The 23,537-nt window shown below is 40.3% G+C and overlaps 1 protein-coding gene across 1 annotated transcript; it reads left to right on the forward strand.

Annotated features, from left to right (window-relative positions):
• Nucleotides 1-722: 722 nt before the first annotated feature.
• Nucleotides 723-11,217, forward strand: LOC148009153 (putative pentatricopeptide repeat-containing protein At3g15130). Its single transcript, XM_087673755.1, has 6 exons — nucleotides 723-846; nucleotides 940-1,178; nucleotides 1,720-2,065; nucleotides 2,164-2,297; nucleotides 10,127-10,477; nucleotides 11,020-11,217. Exons 1-6 carry the CDS (start codon nucleotides 723-725, stop codon nucleotides 11,215-11,217), a joined length of 1,392 nt encoding a protein of 463 aa, XP_087529881.1.
• The last annotated feature ends 12,320 nt before the right edge of the window (nucleotides 11,218-23,537 follow it).

Below are 23,537 nucleotides of genomic sequence, written 5' to 3' on the forward strand. Positions count from 1 at the left end.
CTTATGATTGCAAGATTATGTTATGTGTTAAGTACGGGGATGTTAGAGTCCAGTCGGTTGATGAGTCCTAGGTTGTGTTGATGCATCCAATCTTGTTCGTTAAGGTTTTAAGTGTGCGGATGCGTCCCTGCACGATGTCGTATTGCTGCGCATTCGAGGTGTGAAAACCACCCAAAAGTTGTGTGTGGGATTTGATACTTTGTACATACTTAGTCGATGTGTTTGAATTGTTTGAAAGAATGCAACATGAGTGCATCAACATGGATATCACCACTTATTCATATATTTTGAGAGCTTGTAGCAACAAAGGAGCTGTCAGTAAGAGCAGTCCCTTGGAAAGGTGGCATATATGCCAAGGTTCTATCAATAACTTTGCATTCTCTACAAATGGCTTGTATTTAGCGAGTGTTGGACTAGTTGGCTATCTCAGAGTTTTGATTTCAAGACTGAACAACTAATTTGTGGAGGCAAAAGTTATTTTGGTTCCCTTCTTTGCTGATCTTGGAGCCCAGATAGCAAGTATGTTTTGGCTAGAGGTGAAGATGACCTTGTTCAGGTTTAGAGTATGGAGGATTGTGCTGTTATTGCTTGGGGTGTAATGATTGATGGATATGTGACATGTGGTGATTACAAGATGGTTAATCAATGCCTTCAGCTTATGCAACAAGAGGGCCTGGCACTTGATCATCTTATATTTACATGTATACTTACTTCTTGTATCCATGTATGGGAAGTCTGGAAGCATTGCAGAAGCAGAAAAAGTTTTTGATAGGTTGGTACAGCATGATGTTGCATGTTGGACTGCTTGCATTGCTGCGTATGCACAGGAGGGCAACAGTTTGGCAAGTTTATAGACATTTGAGAAAATGCAGTTGGCAGGTTTGATAAACAAGGACTATTGTTTATCTCCAAGTCTGGAGCATTATATTACTGTCATAGATCTTCTTGGCCGTGTTGGAAAATTTGAAGAGCTTGAAAAAGTTATGTTTAACATGTCAGTTCAGGCTGATTGGGCTACTTGGATGTCTATATTGGCTGCATGTCATACATATGGCAAATTGGATCTGGCTAAGAAAGCTTTCGATCATGCAGTGCGTTTGGAACCCAAAGATGCAGTTGCATATGCCCTAATGTCAGAGATATTTATTAATGCTGGATTGCAGTTCTGTGCAGATGAGGTTGAAAACTTAAGACTTGTGGAGGGTGCCCTGTCGTTTCCAATCATATGTTCCTGATTTGCTGGTGTGTCACAGCTATGGATCTGCAGCGCTTAGGGAGTTGGCCAGATGCCCAATAAGTTTGTGATAGGCTACCTGCACTTATTACAGCATATGCTCAAATTGGCCCGCTTTCCTAGGGAAAAAAGGGGCTGCTTTTCTCAAAAAAGGGAAAAGCATCAATCCCTTCGTATTTTGCCGCTTCTACGGCTCATTAAAAAAATCTCTGCCAATAACAATCAATCGATCCATGGTAAGACTGGACGCCATCAACGTTCCCTCCAGAGCTTCCCACAGCTGACGCTTCACACTTTCTCTACTTCACAAAGCCCACTGATTCATGTTTCTTCTGTCTCGAATTCTACCAATTGCTGTACCTTTTTGGAATAATAGGGAGGGGCTGCTTTTCTAGTCCGAGAGGGGAACATTGATTTTTGTGCTCTGGGGGGGGGGGGAAACGGAAGGAAAAGTCATCAATTGGGAGGAAGCTTGGGCTGCACAGGCTGATTCTGTGAAAGAGAACGATGTTTCTGCTCATGATGAAATGTCAAGCATGCCAACAGGGCTACAAGAGAGAGAACGAGCAAAGGTTGTTTCTGATTTGAAGGAAACACTTGTGTCAATTATGGAGCACAAGTTTTTACCAGAGGCTATTGACTTGGAAGTAGACAAACCAGCTATGGAGGAAAAAACTGAACAACTTTCGAAGAAATTGAGAATGGAATGGGAGCCTTCCAAAAGAATTATAGAGTCTATAGATAAGATGATCAAGGAAGATGCCGAGGGCACTCGCTGGTTTTGGACTCCTTACTATGAGGCAGAACTACATGTTGCTGGAGAGCATCCAGGTATTTCATACACTGCACAGGCTGATATGCATGCAAAATTGAGATGGCTCGAATTTAACCTATGAAAACAGAAATTGGACCTACAACTGTTGCTGTAGTGGAGATTGAACGTGCTAAAACTGAGTCCTTGAAAGCAGAGAATGGACCTACAGCAGCTGCTGCAACAGAGTTACCAGCTCTATCGTCCCTCCCTAAGATTGCTCCATCTGATTATAATCTCAGAAAACCCTTCGTCTGTCAGAAATGGTTATCTCAATTGTGCATGATTCTTTGACAATCCTGTGTCATCTGCTATCAAGTATACCTCAGACTTTCACAAGTCACAATGCCTACCACTCGAAAGCAAACAGCAGACAACAAAGAATAAACTTTCCTCGCCACTGAGATCGATGATGGGATGTTTCTTCACATGTCAAAAGAAACAACCACTATTTGAGATGTGACGTCCAAAGAGTGCAGAGGTAAGAGGAAATGCATCAGTAAATATTGACCAGACAGAGACTCTGCATTTGAAAGGAGGTTTATAGAAACAACCCATCATAACAACATATTGCCACCTATTCATCCTATTTTGCTTGGATTAGCCCTAAAAACTTGATGTTGAACTCATTGTAGAAGAGAGGAATCTACTCTCAGTGGACTACAAGAATGTTATTGGTGCACTCTACCTGTATGACATGCTGAAGCCAAAGCATAATTTATTGATTGAGTTCTAGAATTATTGTATGGCTATTAAAAATATATGACTCAGATTTGAATGCTAGAACCAGTTTGATGATGAGTTTAATCTCTGACATTGGATTATTTATTTGATTGATCTTCCATCTTGATATATATCAAGGTCTTCTGAAGACGCGACTTTGCTTTCACAAACCCTTCGACATCTTTGGTGAACCCGAGGTGAAAGCGTTGCAGAAATTTCAGGATGGGAGATACTTCAGCATCTATTTCAGCCTCTTCTACAATTCCAACTGCATCTTCTACTTCAGCTCCATCAATGACTGCTGCGTCAAGTACTTCAACAGATGATCTAAAGCAAATTTTGCAGAATATGTCCATGTATATGCATCTCCAAAATCAGCAAACACAATTGTATATGCAGTAGCAACAACAATTGCATCAACAGTAGTTGTCTCAGCAAAGGCAACTCTATTCGGAGCAGGAGAATGCAAACAGCGCGACTAAGGCGATTGAAGCAGTTGAGAATGCGAAGAAGCTATTTGATGGCCGTAATGTTTCAGCATATTTGAAGACATATGAGATCAAGATGGGGTTTTTTGGAGTTCCATCTGGACTTATGAGTAAGTACTTCCTTTGTCTTGTCACACCCACCTTAAGGGCAAAAGTGACTGACCTTTTTATTCAAAATTTGCATTGGCAAGATTTTAAGAAGGCCCTGAAAGAAGAATATTTCCTTGAGGACTTTGGGATGGCTACACGGCGATCATTCCGAGAGTGGGTCTACATGCCAAACAAAGGTCTAGCTGCTTCAGAATTGATTCGAGAATTTGAGGAGAGGTATAGTCAGCTTGATGCCATTGAACAAAGAGCATTGGATGTTGAAAAAGTTGAGCTTTTCTTGCAAGCTGCAGATCCTGCTCTTCAGGAAGAATTGGGAGAACTTCTTGAGGATCGCACGAAGCCTATGGGACTTAAAACAGATTGGCAAGATGCCCAGGATGCAGTCTCGACTTTGACCAAGAGAAGGATATGGAAGACCCGCCTACAGAATGGTTCTATGACACCGACACCGTCTTGTGCTCCTATGCCTGCTTCTATTCCTGTTATTTCTTCTCCTCCTCAGCCAATTTCTTGGCCTATGCCAGTGCCTACTGTTTCTACTCCTCCTATTCCTCCTATTCCACGACCAATGCCTACACCTTCTGCTTCAAAACCATCCGCTCCATCGGTGCCTACCTCTCTTGATGACATAATTAAAGGCATAACGGATTTGACACTGGAGTCAGTTAAAGTGGAGTTGGTGGGAAAATTGAAAGAGAAGTTTGCTTCGACTGCGCCTACTATTTCTTCTAGTGCTCCTAGTGCACCTAGGAGTGCTCCTAGTGCACCTAGGAGAGATCGGAGATGTATTTGGTGTGATAGTACGGACCATCAGCATTGCAGGGATTGTGAATCTTTTCAGGATGCGAGGAAGAATTTGGTATTTTGGGGATAGGATGGTAAGATTTGGTTGACTAAAACAGGAGCTCCGCTTGCTACCAACTTTGGGAAAGGCGGAATGAAGAAGTTAGTGGATGACATGGCTGCGCGTACTTCTTATGTGATAGCTAGAGGAGATGCTTCTACATATGGAGTCCAGATTGAGAAGGGATCAGAGAATCAGTCAGCACTATGGACTTACGCTATGGAGGCTGCAAACAAGGGAAAAATTCAGCAAACAATTTTGACTAGTGTAGGCTCTAGCATCAGATCAGAGACAAGTTGGGATTTGCCTGTTGACAGGTACTCTATTTATGCTTATTTGGCTAAGTCTCAGGGAGCAGATGTACTTGTTGAGGAGAAGCGTAAGAGGGATGAAGAAAATCCAAGTGCAGCTAAAAAGACTAGAGGGGGTGAGTTTGCTACTCCACCTATTGCAAGACCATCTTTGAGACCAGGGCCAGAATGACAGATGGAAGATGCTCAAAAGAGAGAAAAGAGGCAAGAGCCTAGAGAGAGAAAGTAGCGAGGATTTAGATTGATGTCTGATATTGAAACATCTACGGACACGAAGAAAATCTTTAATGACAAGATACTTGGAAGTGAGGTGACTTTCACTATTTCTGAGGTTTTGGGCATTTCGAAAAGAGAGTTTCAAGATCAGTTTCAGGAGGTCCTGAAGAGGAAAAGACATGCATTGCCTACTACTGATACACAAGGAGTTTTGATTGGAGAGTTGGATGAGGATGAGGATGAGGTTATGGTTGAGAATGCTTCTATTTTTCCGCAGATAGAGAAAAGGGTTCAGCCTATGCATTATGCTGAAACTGATGAGCCTGTCTTGATACCACGTAGTCACTTTTCGCGGAGTCATTGGGCTAGGGCAACTACAGAGACGATGGTTAAAATTGGAGAGAAACAGGTGCCTTATGTTGCATTGGTGGATCATGGTTTAGAGATTAATCTCATAGTTCGTGGAGTTTATGAGAGTAACAGATGGCCTATGGATGTAGAGCATGGGTGGTGTATGAGAGCCGCCAATAACACTACAGGTGATTTGTATGCTGCCTGTCCCAGTGTCAGGGGTTTCTATTGGAGATGTAGAGGAGGATTTCCATTTCTTTGTGCAGGATTCATGCTCTTATCCTATAATTCTTGGATAGCCATTCATCACAGAGAAGCGCATGGAAACAAAGATAATGGATTATGGTTCTGCTTATGCTCGGATTCGCAGTAAAGATGGCATGAGAGCAGTTCAGTTTATGACTATGTGTGTGAACCATGTTACAAATAGGGATCCTCTCAGAGATGCACCTTTGCCCACTATGAGGGATTCGGGTTTTCATTAGGTGCCGCCGTTTCACGAGACGACGGTGGTACAGAGCAGAGGAGATTGGAGTTCTCGCCTCCTGGCAGTAGTGTTTTCTCCTCCAGTTTTGTTGGGATTTCAGCAAACAGTTCGATGAGCTATCAGAAGATTTCAAGGTTGCCTAGAGCTGCCAGGAAGTACATATGCAAGAAGGAGAAAATTTTGAAAAATGCAGGAATTTTAGAGGATGATGAGCACATAGATGGGATGTATGACAGTATGATTTGTGCAGATACGATGGAAGAGATGAAAGATATGCTGAAAATTGATATGCAGAGTTGTCACAGTAATGTATTAGTGTAATCCCTGGACATGTTTCATGAAATTGCAGATTTTGTGTCACAGATTGAGTCAGAGGCTGAGGTGGCTTAGCAAAAAGTGTTGAGTGCTAAAGAAATTTAGCAAACAGAGTTTCCAGTTGGTTATGATCAACTTACAGAGACACAGAGGGCTGAAAAATTTCAGCCAACAGAGTTTACTGCTGAAATATTTTAGCATCCAGAGTTTAGGGCTGTTCCTATGCAATCCATAGAGCAGAGGGCTGAGGATATTCAGCCATTGGAGTGCAGAATTGCTGATTTACAGCAAGATTTGAGTAATGCAGAAGAGCATAATGAAGCCAGGGTTGACACGAAATACAAAACTGTCGATAAGAAGGTGAAGCCGGTAGTTGTACCGCTTCCACCTGACAGTGATCAGCAAATAGAGAGGGCTACCAAACAGCCAATTTTGAGGAATCCGGAGCATATTGGTCATAAATTTTCAGCAGAGACTCTTGCTGAACTGAAAATTGGAAATGGTGATTTCTTGCTACCTACAGAGAAGCAATGCTTTCAGGAGATGCTTGAGCGACATGGAAGGGGATTTGCTTTTTTCCCGCATGAGATTGGATGTGTGAATCCTGATATTGTTGCTCCTATGGTGATTTTTACTATTCCTCATATTCCATGGAATCTCCGACTATTCCAGTGCCTAAAGCACACCTGCCAAAGCAAATTGATTTATTGAATGAGAAAATCAGGATGGGAATTCTTGAGCCTTCATCTGCACCATACTCAAACAGGTGGTTTACGGTTCCAAAGAAGAATGGTACTCTCTTATTTATATAGGACATGCAGCCAGTGAACAGAGTTACTATCAGGAATGTTGGTATAGGTCCAGTTGTGGATGAGTTTGCAGAAGCATTTGTTGGAGGTGACATCTATTCTTTAGGTGATTTGTATTCAGGATATGATCAGTTTCAGCTGGCTTTGGAAAGCAGGGACATAACCACCATGAGAACTCCTATTGGGCTTGTCAGGATGTGTACCTTGCCTCAAGGTTCCACTAATTCTGTTGCACATATGATGAATGCCATGCATAAGGTCCTTCGTGATTACATACCTCAGCTTACTATGCCTTTCTTGGATGATGTGCCCATTAAGGGGTGTGCAGAAGAAGAGAGGAATGAGAGTTTAAATGAGCAGGGATGCAAATACTTTGTGGCTGATCATATTTCAGCTTGTGAGAAGATTTTGGCCATATTAGAAGAAGTGAACTTGACACTTTCAGGGAAAAAATCTGTTTTTGGAGTGAATGAGGTTGTCATTGTTGGACATATGTGTGGATATTATGGCAAGAAACCCTCACTTGATAAGGTGGATGCTATAGGCAAGATTACGGAGTATTGTTCTACCACTTCAGAGGTACAGAGATTCATTGGAGCTTGTGTGTTTTATATGATTTGGATACCTCATTTTGCACACATAGCAGATTTTTTATATCAGTTGCTTTGAAAGGGAAAGAAATTCTATTGGGATGAGAGCCACACTAGAGCCATGCGGAAATTGAAGAAGTTATTACAGAATGCTCCTACTCTCAGGAAAACGGATTATAATTATGGAAGGCCTATTGTATTGACAGTTGACACTAGTCCAATTGGCATAGGTTGGGCTGTGGGTCAAGATGATGTAGATGGAAACAGGTATGCTATTCGGTTTGGGGCGAAAGTCCTAAACGAGAGACAGAGGAGATATCCGCAAATCAAGAGGGAGCTATTGGGGATTGTTACGGCTCTCAAATGTGACAAGGAGTACTTTATTGGAGCTTTAGTTGTAGTAGAGACAGATTGCTTGCCATTGATTGGTATGATTACGAGTTGCTCTACTCCGGATATAGCCATGTTGAGATGGATTGCATACATCAGGTCATTAAATCCAGAATTTAAACACATAGCAGGGAAGGATAATCCACTGGCAGATATGCTATCTAGAGCCAGATATGATGATGAGGAGATGCTATTTTCAGAAGAGGATGATGCATAAATTTCAGCCACTATGGTTGATCATGTTTGCCATGTCTATGATATTGTGGCTTTCATAGAAGAACTTTATGTTGGAGATTGGTTGCAGATTGGCAAGTACCTTAGTACACTAAGTAAAAGAGATGAATGGACAAATGAAGAGTTCAAGAAGACCAGAAGGAAAGCCTATGGTTATTTTCTCAAGGACGGATTTCTTTGGAAGCATCCGAAGAAAAGAGGCGGATTACCTTTGCGGGTTGTCTGCGATAGAGAAACACAGTTACAGGTGATGAGGGAGTTTCATGAGAGTCCTTGGGCTGGTCATAGAGGAGTGTGGGCTACTTATGAGAAAATCAAGGAGAAATATTGGTGGAAAGGCATGTATAGAGATGTTTCTCATTTTGTTGAGACTTGCAAGGACTGTCAGATGTATTCAGCAGTGCGTCATCGAGATGAGCTTCATCCAACCTATCCGCTATGCATTCATTATAAGTGGGTAGTTGATTTGGTTACTATGCCTATGGGTCTATGGCAGATGAGGTATATTGTTTTGGCTAGAGAGGATCTTACCAATCATGTTGAGGGCAGGTCTTTGAGAACAAAGACCACTAGTGCAGTGTGTAAGTTCTTATTGGAAGAAATTTTGTGTAGGTATGGCTGTGTGGGTAAGATCACTGCGGATTGCGGTGAATTGGATGCAGATGAAGCTAGGGAGTTTTTCTCTCAACTAGGAATCAAGTTGGCTCTAACTACAGCATATAATCCAGAGGGAAATGGGAAGAGTGAAAGAGGGCATCCGCCGACAGTGAAAGCATTAGCCAAAGCATGCAGAGGACGGATTGGAGAATGGCCGAGACTTCTACCATTTGCTTTATGGGCTGATCGTACGACTCACAGTGCTACCACAGGATATATGCCCGCAGAGTTGATGTATGGTCAGAAACCTGTTATGCCGATTGAGACTTGTGCTTTGACTTGGTCAGTTTTACCTTGGCAAGAGGATTTAACGAGAGAGGATCTCTTAGCTCTTCGGATTCGGCAGTTGGAGAGAAGACCACAGGATATCCAGCTAGCTATTGACAGGTTGAAGGTTGCTAGACTAAGAAATAAGGACAGGTTTGACAACAGGCATCGCTTGCGGCCTAGAGCAATAGAAGAGGGAGATTGGGTATTAGTCTTTGATAGTAGCCTTGAAAATCAGCATACTGCACTTCGGAAGATGGCAAAAAGATGGTTGGGGCCGTACATAGTCAAACATGTCTTTGATAATGCAACATATGAGTTGACAGAATTGGATGGGACAGTGCTTAGAGTGCCTATTACTGGAAAAAGAATCAAGATTTTCAAGAAAAGAGATGATGAAGATTATGCATTGGAAGAATTTTCAAGAGAAGAACAACGAGAAGAAACTTCAATGGAAGAGACAGATGATATGACAGATAATCTTGTTGATATACCGGAAATGCATAATGAAGAGATTGATTTGTTTGTGGATCTTGATGATAATGATCATGGGTAGTTGGCCCATCCAGAGGATGCACAGGATTAGAGGGGGTGGATGTCATATTGCTGTGCATTCGAGGTGTGAAAACCACCCAAAAGTTGTAAGTGGGATTTGATACTTTGTACATACTTAGTCGATGTGTTTGAATTGTTTGAAAGAATATAACATGAGTGCATCAACATGGATATCACCACTTATTCATATATTTTGAGAGCTTGTAGCAACATAGGAGCTGTCAGTAAGAGCAGTCCCTTGGCAAGGTGGCATATATGCCAAGGTTCTATCAATAACTTTGCATTCTCTACAAATGGCTTGTATTTAGCGAGTGTTGGACTAGTTGGCTATCTCAGAGTTTTGATTTCAAGACTGAACAACTAATTTGTGGAGGCAAAAGTTATTTTGGTTCCCTTCTTTGCTGCTCTTGGAGCCCAGATAGCAAGTATGTTTTGGTTGGAGGTGAAGATGACCTTGTTCAGGTTTAGAGCATGGAGGATCGTGCTGTTGTTGCTTGGGGTGTAATGATTGATGGATATGTGGCATGTGGTGATTACAAGATGGTTAATCAATGCCTTCAGCTTATGCAACAAGAGGGCCTGGCACTTGATCATCTTATATTTACATGTATACTTACTTCTTGTATCCATGTATGGGAAGTGTGGAAGCATTGCAGAAGTAGAAAAAGTTTTTGATAGGTTGGTACAGCATGATGTTGCATGCTGGACTGCTTGCATTGCTGCGTATGCGTAGGAGGGCAACAGTTTGGCAAGTTTACAGACATTTGAGAAAATGCAGTTGGTAGGTTTGATAAACAAGGACTATTGTTTATCTCCAAGTCTGGAGCATTATATTACTGTCATAGATCTTCTTGGCCGTGTTGGAAAATTTGAAGAGCTTGAAGAAGTTCTGTTTAACATGTCAGTTCAGGCTGATTGGGCTACTTGGATGTATGTATTGGCTACATGTCGTACATATGGAAAATTGGATCTGGCTAAGAAAGCTTTCGATCCTGCAGTGCGTTTGGAACCCAAAGAGGCAGTTGCATATGCCCTAATGTCAGAGATATTTATTAATGCTGGATTGCAGTTCTGTGCAGATGAGGTTGAAAACTTAAGACTTGTGGAGGGTGCCCTGTCGTTTCCAATCAGATGTTCCTGAGTTGCTGGTGTGTCAGAGCTATGGATCTGCAGCGCTTAGGGAGCTGGCTAGATGCCCAATAAGTTTCTGATAGGCTACCTGCACTTATTATAGCATATGCTGAAATTGGCCCGCTTTCCTAGGGAAAAAAGGGGCTGCTTTTCTCGAAAAAGGGAAAAGCATCAATCCCTTCGTATTCTGCCGCTTCTACGGCTCATAAAAAAAATCTCTGCCAATAACAATCAATCGATCCATGATAAGACTGGACGCCATCAACGTTCCCTCCATAGCTTCCCGCAGCTGACACTTCACACTTTCTCTACTTCACAAAGCCCACCGATTCCTGTTTCTTCTATCTCGAATTCTACCAATTGCTGTACCTTTTTGGAATAATAGGGAGGGGCTGCTTTTCTAGTCCAAGAGGGGAACGTTGCTTTTTGTGCTCTGGGGGGGGGGGGGGAACGGAAGGAAAAGTCATCAATTGGGAGGAAGCTTGGGCTGCACAGGCTGATTCTGTGAAAGAGAACGATGTTTCTACTCATGATGAAATGTCAAGCATGCCAACAGGGCTACAAGAGAGAGAACGAGCAAAGGTTGTTTCTGATTTGAAGGAAACACTTGTGTCAATTATGGAGCACAAGTTTTTACCAGAGGCTGTTGACTTGGAAGTAGACAAACCAGCTATGGAGACAGATACAGAATAACTTTCGAAGAAATTAAGAATGGAATGGGAGCCTTCCAAAAGAATTATAGAGTCTGTAGATAAGATGATCAAGGAAGATGCTGAGGGCACTGGCTGGTTTTGGACTCCTTACTATGAGGCGACCGAGAAGGTTTTTATTTCGGCATACCATAGGACGATTTCAAAATGAAGAGGCACTATTGACCAAAATTAAAGAAGGACTACATGTTGCTAGGGAGCATCCAAGTATTTCATACACTGCAGAGGCTGATATGCATGCAAAATTGAGAGGGCTCGAATTGAACCTGTGAAAACAGAAATTGGACCTACAACTGCTGCTGTAGTGGAGATAGAAGGTGCTAAAACGGAGTCTTTGAAAGCAGAGAATGGACCTACAACAGTTGTTGCAACAGAGTTACCAGCTCTATCGTCCCTCCCTAAGATTGCTCCATCTGATTATAATCTCAGAAAACCCTTCGTCTGTCAGAACTGGTTATCTAAATTGTGCATGATTCTTTGACAATCATGTGTCATCTGCTATCAAGTATACCTCAGACTTTCACAAGTCACAATGCCTACCACTTGAAAGCAAACAGCAGACAACAAAGAATAAACTTTCCTCGCCACTGAGATCGATGATGGGATGTTTCTTCACATGTCAAAAGAAACAACCACTATTTGAGATGTGACGTCCAAAGAGTGCAGAGGTAAGAGGAAATGCATCAGTAAATATTGACCAGACAGAGACTCTGCATTTGAAAGGAGGTTTATAGAAACAACCCATCATAACAATATATTGCCACCTATTCATCCTATTTTGCTTGGATTAGCCCTGAAAACTTGATGTTGAACTCACTGTAGAAGAGAGGAATCTACTTTCAGTGGACTACAAGAATGTTATTGGTACACTCTACCTGTATGACATGTTGAAGCCAAAGCATAATTTATTGATTGAGTTCTGGAATTATTGTATGGCTATTAAAAATATATGACTCAAAGTTGAATGCTAGAACCAGTTTGATGATGAGTTTAATCTCTGACATTGGATTATTCATTTGATTGATCTTCCATCTTGATATATATCAAGGTCTTCTGAAGACGCGACTTTGCTTTCACAAACCCTTCGATGACGTGTATGATGCATACACCCTACATATGCCTCAATTTGATCGTGCATCTATGCTATAACCCAATTTTACCCTAATGGGGTCCCTTCCCAACCCACCTGTCCACTTTCAACCCACCCTTTGAACCACCTCTATTTCCCTTTATCCGTTGTTTTGATGTTTTTCATGTGAATGCACCCAATGCTCACCAGAACCAAAATCCAACCTTTCCACCCTATTTGTCCCTTCAAATTGACCATTTTTCCCCTTTACTAACCCCTGTTCCGCTAGACAGTTCTTAAGTTATTAATTTTTGACCCATTTTCTGTCAATTGGATGTGTTTCCATGTGAACGCATCTTTTTTCTCCAGAACAACAATCTCATGTGCCCTCCCTGCCCTACATCTTTCCCTTGACATTTTTTCTTTTTATCATCATCATTTAAATGCACTATTCATCAGTTATTAAATTTTGCGGGTTTTCGGGACATTTTTGTGCATATTTTTTACCTTTTTCCATGTGCCCATGCCCTCTTTTCACCAGAATTCTAGTTCAAATTGATAGCTTTGTCCAACCAACCTTTCTCCATACTTTTTCTTTTTTCTCAACCCTATTTCACCCGTTGGATTTTTAGTTATTAATTTTCAATGTCTTTTCGGGCGTCTTTTTTGTGTTTTTCGCATGTGAACCACTCCTCTTTCCCTTGGCAATGAGTTTTGATATGAGAGTCCTGTGAATCCCCTTACCTTGGATATTTTTTCTTTTTACTACCCTTCGTTCGAGTACTCTGTTATTCCCCTATTAATTTTCGACTCCATTTTCGAGTTCCGGCTTTTGGTTTTTTTCCATGTGAACATATCCTATCTCAATCAGAACCGTGTTTTGATGTGATAATTTTGTCAGGCATGTTATTTTGCACATTTCTCCTTCTTCACACACTTTGTTTCGGTGAGCGGATTTTCTTATATTAATCCACGTATGTATTTTTGGGCTCATTTTTTCCATTTTTCCCATGTGTTACGCCCTAATTTTGCCTTGGAAACCATGTTGTACTTTTCCGACATCTTCTTCTCGTTGCCCAACCCATTTTTCCTTTTTATGGAATTTCATTCCGATGCACAGTTTGCATGTTATTAATTTTTCTTTGTTTCGTCATGTGTTCCCGTGCATCTCGTCTCGCGTGTGAACTTGCACGTTCTCGATTTCACGAGCCTCCAAATGCCCCCGTTGCATCCGCAACTCTCCCACCACCATCTTGGCCCCATTTGATCCCACCAACGTAAATTTTTTTACCCCCACCCCGCGCACGCACGCAGGATAGGGGCACACCACCCTTTTAACGATTTTCTTTTTAACTTGATTTTTTTCATTAATAAAAAACAAAAATAAAACAACCCTTTAACACTTTTTTTAATTAAAAAACAAAAAAAAAACCACCACCCCCCTTGCCCCCGGGTTCCCGCGACCCCCCCCACCCCCAACTACCTTCTTCTTCTTGTTTCTCTTCTCCTCTCCTTCTCCATCCCTCCTCCCCTTTCTCCTCCCTCTCCTCCCTCTCTACCTTCCTGCCCTCTCCCCACTCCTTCTCCTCCTCCTCTTACCTTATCCTCCTCGCCTCCCTCCTCACTGTCGCCCGCGCTGCCGCTCACATTATCCCGGTCCCGCCGCTTACCCCTACCCACTACCCCTCCCACCATCCCCCTACCTACCCGCCGTTCCCCCCTTCCAACCTTTTCCTACCCCTTCCACCCCCTACCCACCCACCCACTATCCCCCACCCCCTTTTAGGCCCCTTTTCCCCCATCCCTATTAGTCACTCATTTCCCCTGTGCGCCCCCTCTCTTACGACACCCCCCTCTACCTGCCAACCATTCATGTGTGTTCGTGCGCGTGGACACATTTCAAGTTGTTAGCGCATATTCACATGTCGTTGTGCATTATTTTTCGTGTATGGTTGGTGTGATCGTGGTCTTCGCAGGTCTTCGCGCATGAGGATGCGTGTCGAGCTCATTTGTGGGTTCGTGGTCTTCGCAGGTGTTCGCGCATGAGGATGCATGTTGAACTCATTTGTGGGCATGCGAGGTCGCTTGTGGGCGTGCAAGGTCACTACTGTTCACATGCATGTACCCGGGCATTCATTTTTTAAATCTCAAAACTCCCTTCAAAATCATAAAATCCATAAAGAACATTTGAAATTTTGAAAAAATCATTAAAATTTCCAAAAAGTACACAAAATTGTTGAAACCTTTTCCTACATTTTGAAAATTTTTCTTCATGAAAGATGCCATTAAATAGTTTTGAAAAATGAAAATTGGCCCAAATCATTCATAAATGATGAAAATTCATAACAATTTTAGAAAAATACATACAACAAACCAAAAAATTCAAAAACTCACATTTATATACTTTCACATTTTGAACAAATTTTTGGAATGGAAAATATCAACATATTTTTTTGGGACATAATTCTTTCATGGAAAAATATTATAAAAATGTACTTATTATTTAAAACCTTTGAAAATTCAAAAACATGATCGACAATTTTCCAAAAATCTGAAACAAAATGGGTTTTAGCCTTCGTGTTGGGAAACATCCGTTTTTGTTTTGTTTTTTTTTTTAAAACAAATCAAACAAAAACAAAACAAAACATCTCCCTACTATTCCATCATGGTATGAGAAAAAAAACAAAAAATCAAACAAATAAAAACATACAAAACAAAATCCTAATCATCCATCTTTTCATTTATTTTGGTCATGCGTATCTTTTTTTTTTGTTTGGTCAAGGTGTTAGTTGGTTTCTTTTTTTTTGTACGGCAAGACGACTATTGGTAGTCGACCTTCTATCAAATTTTTTTTTTGGATTTTCGTGGATTGCGCATTCCATCTTTGAGGATATGGTATTAGACTTTGCAAACATACCCACACATCACTACGTTTTTTCTCTTTTTCCCTCTCTCACGGTGCACCATAGCACACATTTAATTGCAATAAAAATCAATTCATCGTTGCACACATCAAATTAATAGAATGCACATCATAAAATTGTAAATAAAAGAAACCGGACGTTAACTGTAAAATGAACCCCGCAGTTGCACACACACCTTTGCATTATAACCCACTTAATTTTTGTTAATTAAAAACCAGTCACAAGCGCACACGCATACGCATTACAGACACATTTAAATTGTAATTAAAATAAACCCCTCGTAGCCACGCATGTATGTACTCAAGTGCCACACAACATATAATTGCAAAAATAAATTGCATCAGTAAAGACCCAATCAAGCTAAGTTGTGTCCAGTCTCTAGGCTACGTTTCTGACTCACCATGCATTAACGTATTAAATTAACAATGAACTATGCTTAATTGCTTATCTAAAAAAATGAGTCATTAGTTTCACCCACCCACTTCACCACATTGTAGGACGTTGAATGTTCCGTGTGATTTGCGATTATTAGTCTTTGACCTTGGTTTGATCGGCATTCTTTCTATTTTCGATCAAATTTTTTGGGTTAGTCATGACTTTTTGAGTGTGTATCTGGGTTACAGTATGCGTGACACTTTTGTTTTCTATTGTGTGCTTGTCTACGGGGATCAGGGTGCTTGATTGTTATGCATATCACGAAGCTTTTGATCGCATATGTGCGTAGGTCATGTCGAATTTTCTGTAGGATGTGGTTTTCTTAGGATGGTCTGGTCTAGGCGAGTCAGTCTTGCCATAAATCTTTCTCCTGTCTATGGTCTCAGTGGTGGTTTTGATTGTGGATTTTGCAAGCTTTCTCTTTTTATTCCTGGTTTTATGTGTGTGTGGGTTTTTTATATAGTCTGAATGGCACCTTCTTCTACCCCTCCAATCGTGGTACCGCATGTTCCCCTTGTAGTCCATGATTATTCCCTCCTTTTAGAGGTAGATTGCATCCGACATGCAGGCCTCCAACCATTTGTTGCCCTCGCATTCCCGCCTGTGGATGAGAAGCTTTGTTACTCCTTCTTGGCTTCCTATAAAAATTAGTCTAGTGTGGTTTATAATTGCACCTTCTATTTATCTACCGCTAATATTTATGAAGCACTGTTCTTTTCCATTTCTACTTCATTTGTGCCCAATGGTAACCAATTACTTACTACTGAAGAGATTGTCACGCTCTTGTGGGGATATATTGAGTGTGGAAATGATTTACTTTTTGGGCTGATTTTTTGTTGTTTTTGTTGCTGAATGGTTGATTTTGGTGATTGATTGTTTGAATTTGAAGATGTTTTTGAAGTGTTTGGAATGGTTTATGTTGGTTTTTGATGAGGATATGTTTTTCTAAAGGGTTATGTGACTCTCTCTATTTGGTTCTGTAAGGTCTGATTTTGTTCTATTTTGTTCTATTTTGTTTCTATTTTGGTAGTTGAGATGGTTGAATGGATGTTTTGAGAGATGGTTGACATTTTGTTAAAAGGTTTATGAAAGATTGGATTGATTTTGGTTTGGTTTTTGTGGTTTTTATGGTCTTTGATGATCTTCTGTAAGGTTCTGTAGCTTATGTAGTTCTATTCTTCTGTTGTCATGTTGTTCTGTGGTATGTTCTTTTTATTTTTGTTGAGTGTTATCTTGGATATATGGATGTTTTGGAAAGTGTTCTTGTCTTAGAAAAGGATGAATGGAAGCTCTATTCAAGCTAATTGAAGTGAAGAAGTAGTTGATGAAGATTCACAGAAGGTTACAGAAGAACAGTGACAGAAGCCAGATCTCACATGACACTATGATGTCTTTGGTGCCTCTTTGCATCTCACACACCTTTTGGGAGGTGTATCTACGACCTAAGAAGGATTATTATGAGTGACTATTGAGTATTGTAGTGAGGTTTTGATGTACTATTGAGAGTGTACTATTGTGAGAGAGATCATATGTAAGAGATAGCCAATTCTATGCAAAACAATGTATCTATCTATGTAAGATTGAGAGAGAGAACTATGAAGATAATGAAGATGAATACTATGTGATTATTTCCATTAAAAGTGGTGTTTCTTTTGTGTTCTCTTTGTTGGTTGATGAATTTTATGAAGAAAATGAAGAGAACGATGAATTTTGTTGAAGATAAAACCGTGGGAGAATTGTTTTTATGATATTGCGTGAAGATTTCTTGCTAGTGGTGTTTTTTTCCTTGTTGTGGTTCTCTAAAGAATGAAACAAAAGCTTGTTGATGTTACAAGATAGATTTTCTTGAAGTAGAAACCCCTTTTCCTTGGTATCTCTTTTGGAGCTCCATTTCATGAGCCAAACTACTTCACATGCCGCTAAGGCTCAACCCCTCTATTCTACCTTTGTACTAGATAAAGCAACTGTCAGCTACTTCTTACTACTCCAGCTGGTCATACTACTATCTAGGCTAAACTCATAATCATTGTTTGGCCTTCTATCATAGGCACAACCAGCCCAATCAGCATCTGTATAACTTGTTAATTCAAATGACTTTCCATGCTCATAAAATAGCCCATAATTAGCAGTACCCTTCACGTACCACATAATCCTCCTAACTGCATCTAGATGTGGCTTATGAGGCTTTTGCATAAACTAGCTAATCAATACCACTACATAAGTGAGGTCATGGGTGATGGTGAGATAAATCAAGCTACCCACCATGTGTCGATACATGATGACATTCTCTACCAATATCAATTGCAAGTTTGACATTCTGATCCAATGGTGTTTCCATGGCTTTACACTCCATCATGCCATATTTCAACAACATATCATGAGCATAATATTTTTGCAATATCCATAATAATACATTGAGGTGTAGACACAACCTCAATCCCAAGGAAGTATTTTAGCTCTCCAAGATCCTTCACCTTGATTTCAGCCTATAACCATGACTAAATTTCAGCAATCCCATGATCATCATCTACAGTGATGATCAAATTATCCACATAAATCACCAAGAGAACATAACCATTCTTTGCCTTCTTTGTAAATGAGCTATGGTTTGAATGACCCATCTGAAAATCAAGCTGCCATAAATAAGTACTGATACAAGCATTCCATGCCCTTGGTGCCTGTTTCAGCCCATACAAGGCCTTTTTTAGCCTACATACATGTGTTGGATAGTCATGGTGTACACAACCCTCAAGCTGTTCCATATACACCTCCTCAATCAAGTCACAATTCAAGAATGCATTTTTGACATCCATCTGCCATAACCTCCATATTCCCTTAGAAGCTGCTAATGCAATGACCATTCTTATGATTGCCATCTTTGCAACCAAGATGAAAGTCTCTTCATAGTCTAATCCATACTATTGTGCATATCCCTTTGCAACCTCCTAGGCTTTATACCTTTCCAATGAGCCATCTTCCTTGTGTTTCACTTTATAAACCCATTTACAGCCAATAGATGTTTTTCCTTTAGGCAAACTAACCAAATCCCATGTTTCGTTTTTAGCTAGTGTTGCATATTCTTCATCCATGGAAGCACGCCAATTTTTATCTACATAACTGCCTCACTTAACTTAGTAGGTTCTTTGTATCCCATCACTTTTGTCATGTATGCATAATGTCAAGCTGAATAACCATTGTATGTCAATCTATCAACTAGTTTCCTGACCCTTTTAGACCTTCTCAATTGTGGTTCACCATGCAATTTCCTATCATGAGGCAGCACATACATGCTTTGCCTTGCACCAAAGGTGTCATAACTGACAGTATGCTCAATTCACTGTCAAGATTGTCACTACCAAGTGACTCATATCTAGCTGTAAGCCGGTTAATTATATCATCAAACATCTTCTCTTTTCTTATCTGATCTCCTCCTCACTAAAATATATGTGTCAATGGATGTAGAAACATGATTGCGTAGTCATCCTATAAAGACTAATAATAGAAGTACCATCACATGTAGGTCCAATCATAGTAGTACTAGTTGAAGGATAATTTTTAGCATGAATAGGGCTAGTTGATCCATTAGAAACCACTACATTCGTACCACCATACATGTGAAAACTTGGATAGACTAGGACATGGCTATGATAGAAGCTATGGAGGTTGAAATAGGAAGAATGAACTCATGAAGACATTGACACTGACATGTCAAATTTTCACACAAGTGAATTATGTTCCAAGATTAAGACTTGGACACAATCTTGTGTGTGGAAAGTGGCAAGGACACTTTACTGGAAAGAAAAGAGTACTTTCATTACATTGAAAAAGAGTGCAAGTACAATTCTTTATAGGAAATTGAATGGTAGCACTTCTCCTACTGTGCATATGGGATTCTATCCCTGAGCCCACACAACTCCTTACAAAGAGACTGAAGTAGGTGTGATTGCAAATATCTCAACACCCCTCCTCAATCACAACTAGAAGTACAAAGTGTGTAGATGCTTTAGTGAGAGCAACTCCTACAAAGTGTGGGCACACCATAAACATGGCAAAACTCTAGAGGATGTCGCAAAAGCCTAAGTGTGGGTACCACAAACATGATGGGAATCTAGAGGTTGTAGCAGGGGCTGTAGTACAAGGCTACATGAGGAGTTTACAAGTTTATGTCTGAAGCATTAGGGCTAGGAAATACAAGGCTAAAAAATTCTATTCAAATAGAAGGATTGATGAGGTTTGTCCTTCTCTTCTTCTTCTTTAACTACAACTAGAGGCCTTTTGGGACCTCTTTCTAGTGTGGCAGAACTTCTCGGTGTGTCCGGTCATTTTGCAGAAGTCCCAGAAAAGTTGGTCCTTCTTGCCTTTGTACTTTTTGCCAACGTATAATGCATGTTCATCTCTAGAGGTGCTTGGTTCTTCCTTAGTTTTTAGCTTCTTTTCCTCCTTTAACAATGATTCCTGGATATCAACAAGCCCAAGGTTTGGCATATTGATTAGAGTTGTTGATACATTATTATATTCAGAGGCAAACTTTTAAGTAGAACACCAATACAAACATCTTCTTCCATTTTAATTTTGATTCTTGTAAGTTGGGTTGGAAGTCCTTCCATGTAATTTAGATGCTTGGCAAGTGATGTGCTAGACTTCATTTCAAGCCTGAAAATTTCAATCAAGAGACTATACTTTGATGACTTAAACTGTGCACCAAACAAGGTGTCAAGTCTCTTCCATGTATCCTGTGAAGTATCACAATTATCCACATGGTGGATATAGCTCTCCTCTAGCTCCATTTTGGCCTGAGCCTTATCATCATTCTTTTGGCAAGTGACTACAAGATCTGCATTACGAGGCTTCTTTTCTTTTCCAGTAGTAATGGCTTAGAGGCCCTTCTTCATCGGGATGAGTTTGATGCGGGTCTATCACGTGTGGAACTTGACTCCTTTGAAGCGAGTAGTTGGAGAGTCTTTTCCCATGTTAGATGGTTGGAGCAACAACAAATTAGCACTAAAATTCTCAGATTTGAGTAGCAGATGAGTTGAGCACAAGTGCCAAGAAGCACTAGGTGAGTGTCAATGGACACTATGTCTGTAGCTTCTTCCTTGAATCTTCAAACCTTCAAAATCCTTCAAGATATTTCAAACCTAATTCTTCATAATTTCCATTGAGAATTAGTCTTGAAACTCTAAAACTTTTCAGTAATAGAGTTGAAATTTAATGTGTCAAAAGACACAAACAATGATAGTGTGAAAACACACTATGTAGGTACTATGTTTGAACTTGATGTTCAGATCAAATGTCTTGTTTCTTACTCCAAATCTTTCAAGTCTACAAGATCTCCCCTCCTTATTGATTTTTTTTCTGGTTAGGAAGTAGACTTGAGTGGCAGGAGCTCTAATGAGCTTGAAAAAGTGGAAAGGATGAAATTTGGAGCTTTGGCTATGGAGTCTAGATTAGGGTTTTTGACCCAGGTCTGGTTTTCTATTTTGTTGCACTGTAGACTAAATTATTTCAAGCACTTTTTATATGGCAAGGAAGCTTAGGTGATAGGCTACCAAAGCCCTATCATGACGGCCAACATCGCATCATGTGGAGAGAGTAGGAAGCGCATAATCGGACTGCACCGTTTTTTTTACAATAATCTCATTTTTATGCAATGCCAGGCTGAAGTGGCACCAATGTCGGGACATGATGTGCTAAAAAGATGCACCTAAAGTCACAGAGGATTCCCTTATAAGAAATTGTGATGAATAAAGGATTATAGTGTGAGATCCAGGGCCTCTAAGGTGACTAGGTACTACCTAGCTATGGAGGCCACACAGGATAGAGCCTGAAAAAATGACAGTGCTAAGTAGTAGATAGGGCAATGTCAAGTTCTGAGGTGATACAGAGAAGCACCTTTAGTAGATGAACAAACTCCTAGAGGAGAACTCCTAATGATACGACCTGTAAAGAGAGATATGGAAGCTCCAAGGAGGCAAGATCTTGCAGGCTATGGTTGCCATGAAGGTTAAAGTGAGATGGAAGTGGACTTGGAGCTGGAGATGATGTCATAAACTCAAGCTGCGTTGGGAAAAGATAAAGAGAAGCTGGAAGAGCAGAGAGTAAACTAGGCCATGCCCAATTGGGCTCTGATACCATGTGAAAACTTGGATCTAGGACATGACTATGAAAAAAGCTATGGAGGTTGAAATAGGAAGAATGAACTCATGAAGACATTAACACTAACAAGTCAAATTGTCGCACAAGTGAATTCTGTTCCAAGGTTGAGACTTGGACTCATAAACACAATCTTGTGTGTGGAGAGTGACAAGGAAACTTTACTGGAAAGAAAAAAGTACTTTCATTACATTAAAAAAGAGTGCAAGTACAATGCTTTATAGAAAATTGAATGGTAGAACTTCTCCTATTGTGCATATGGGATTCTAGCCCTGAGCCCACATGGCTCCTTACAAAGAGACTGAAGTAGGTGTGATTGCAAATATCTCAATAATACCATGATGCTAGCTCATCAAACACTACATCCCTACTAATCAAGGTCTCTCGAGTAGACAGATTATAATACTTGTAGGCTTTTTTATCCTGTGCATAGTCAAGAAAAACACTTTTTATAGCTTTTGGATCTAATTTGCTCCTCTTTTCATCAAGTATATGTATCTAAGCAATGCACTCAAACACTTTGAAGTGAGTGATATCGAGGTTGTGATCATATGACTTCTCATACAACAGTGTCCAATCATGAATTCCAATTGTAGGTGTTCTATATAGTACATAAACGGCATTGACAACTACTTCAACCCAATAAGCATTTGGCAAGTTCTTTTCATTAAGCATTTCCCTAGCAACTTCCATAAATACACAATTCTTTCTCTCTGCCATACCATTTTGCTGTGGTGTGTAACTGCATGTGAGCTGCCTTTTTATGGCATATCTTGCCAAGTATCTATCAAACTCTCTAGATACATAGTCTCCACGTCCATTAGTTCTCAGACATGGGATATAACATCCAAACTCATTTTTAGCATGTGCCCTAAAATCCTTGAATATGTCAAGCACCTCATCCTTGTGCTTTAGGATATACAGCCATGTATACATGCTCAAATCATCGATAAATGACACATAATACCTAGCACCACCAAACGATGCATTATGGGCATGACCCCATACATTTGAATGTATCAACTACAAAGGTCTCAAACTGTTTCTAACATGTCTCATGAATGGAAACCTTGAATGTTTCCCAAATTGATAAGTAGAGCAGACATGTCTAAGATCAGTATACTTGAACTTTGGCAAGCCAAGTACAACCTCTTTTTGTTGCATATATTTTGTGCCAAATTTCTACATCTCTAACTACTCCATTATCATGGGTAAACATGGATGCTTTCAGTCCAGGGCATCTCTGAACATTCTGCCATCTCTCTTGCCTTTAGCAATCAATTTGCAATCATTTCCATATTCCTCAATAAAGCAACCATCTCTGTTGAATCTAGCTTGTAGATTCTATTATGTCATCTGTCCAACCAATAATAAATTCTTAGTAGTAGAAGGCACATGTAGTACATCATATGGACTCTTCTTCATGCCATCGGGCATGATTAACAGAACCATACTTATATACTAAATATCATGTTGTGTGCCATCACCAATGCATACATGTCCGTGGAAACTTGCTATCATCCCATCAAACCACTCACCATGCGGAGTCATATGATTGGATGCTCCTAAGTCTATATTCCATTTTTCATCCTTGCATTGCTTAGATGTATTCTTAGGAACATGATGTGCATAACAAACAACCTATCTCTCTAATCATCCCGTGTACCACTGGTGCATAATTTTGTTGTCTACCTTTTGCCTTCATATTTGCTTGCTTTTTAT

This window comes from Lygodium microphyllum, unplaced genomic scaffold (genome assembly GCF_053477565.2).
Source record: "Lygodium microphyllum isolate KBCC unplaced genomic scaffold, Lygodium_microphyllum_v1.1.10 scaffold_36, whole genome shotgun sequence".
NCBI classification, from domain to species: domain Eukaryota; kingdom Viridiplantae; phylum Streptophyta; class Polypodiopsida; order Schizaeales; family Lygodiaceae; genus Lygodium; species Lygodium microphyllum.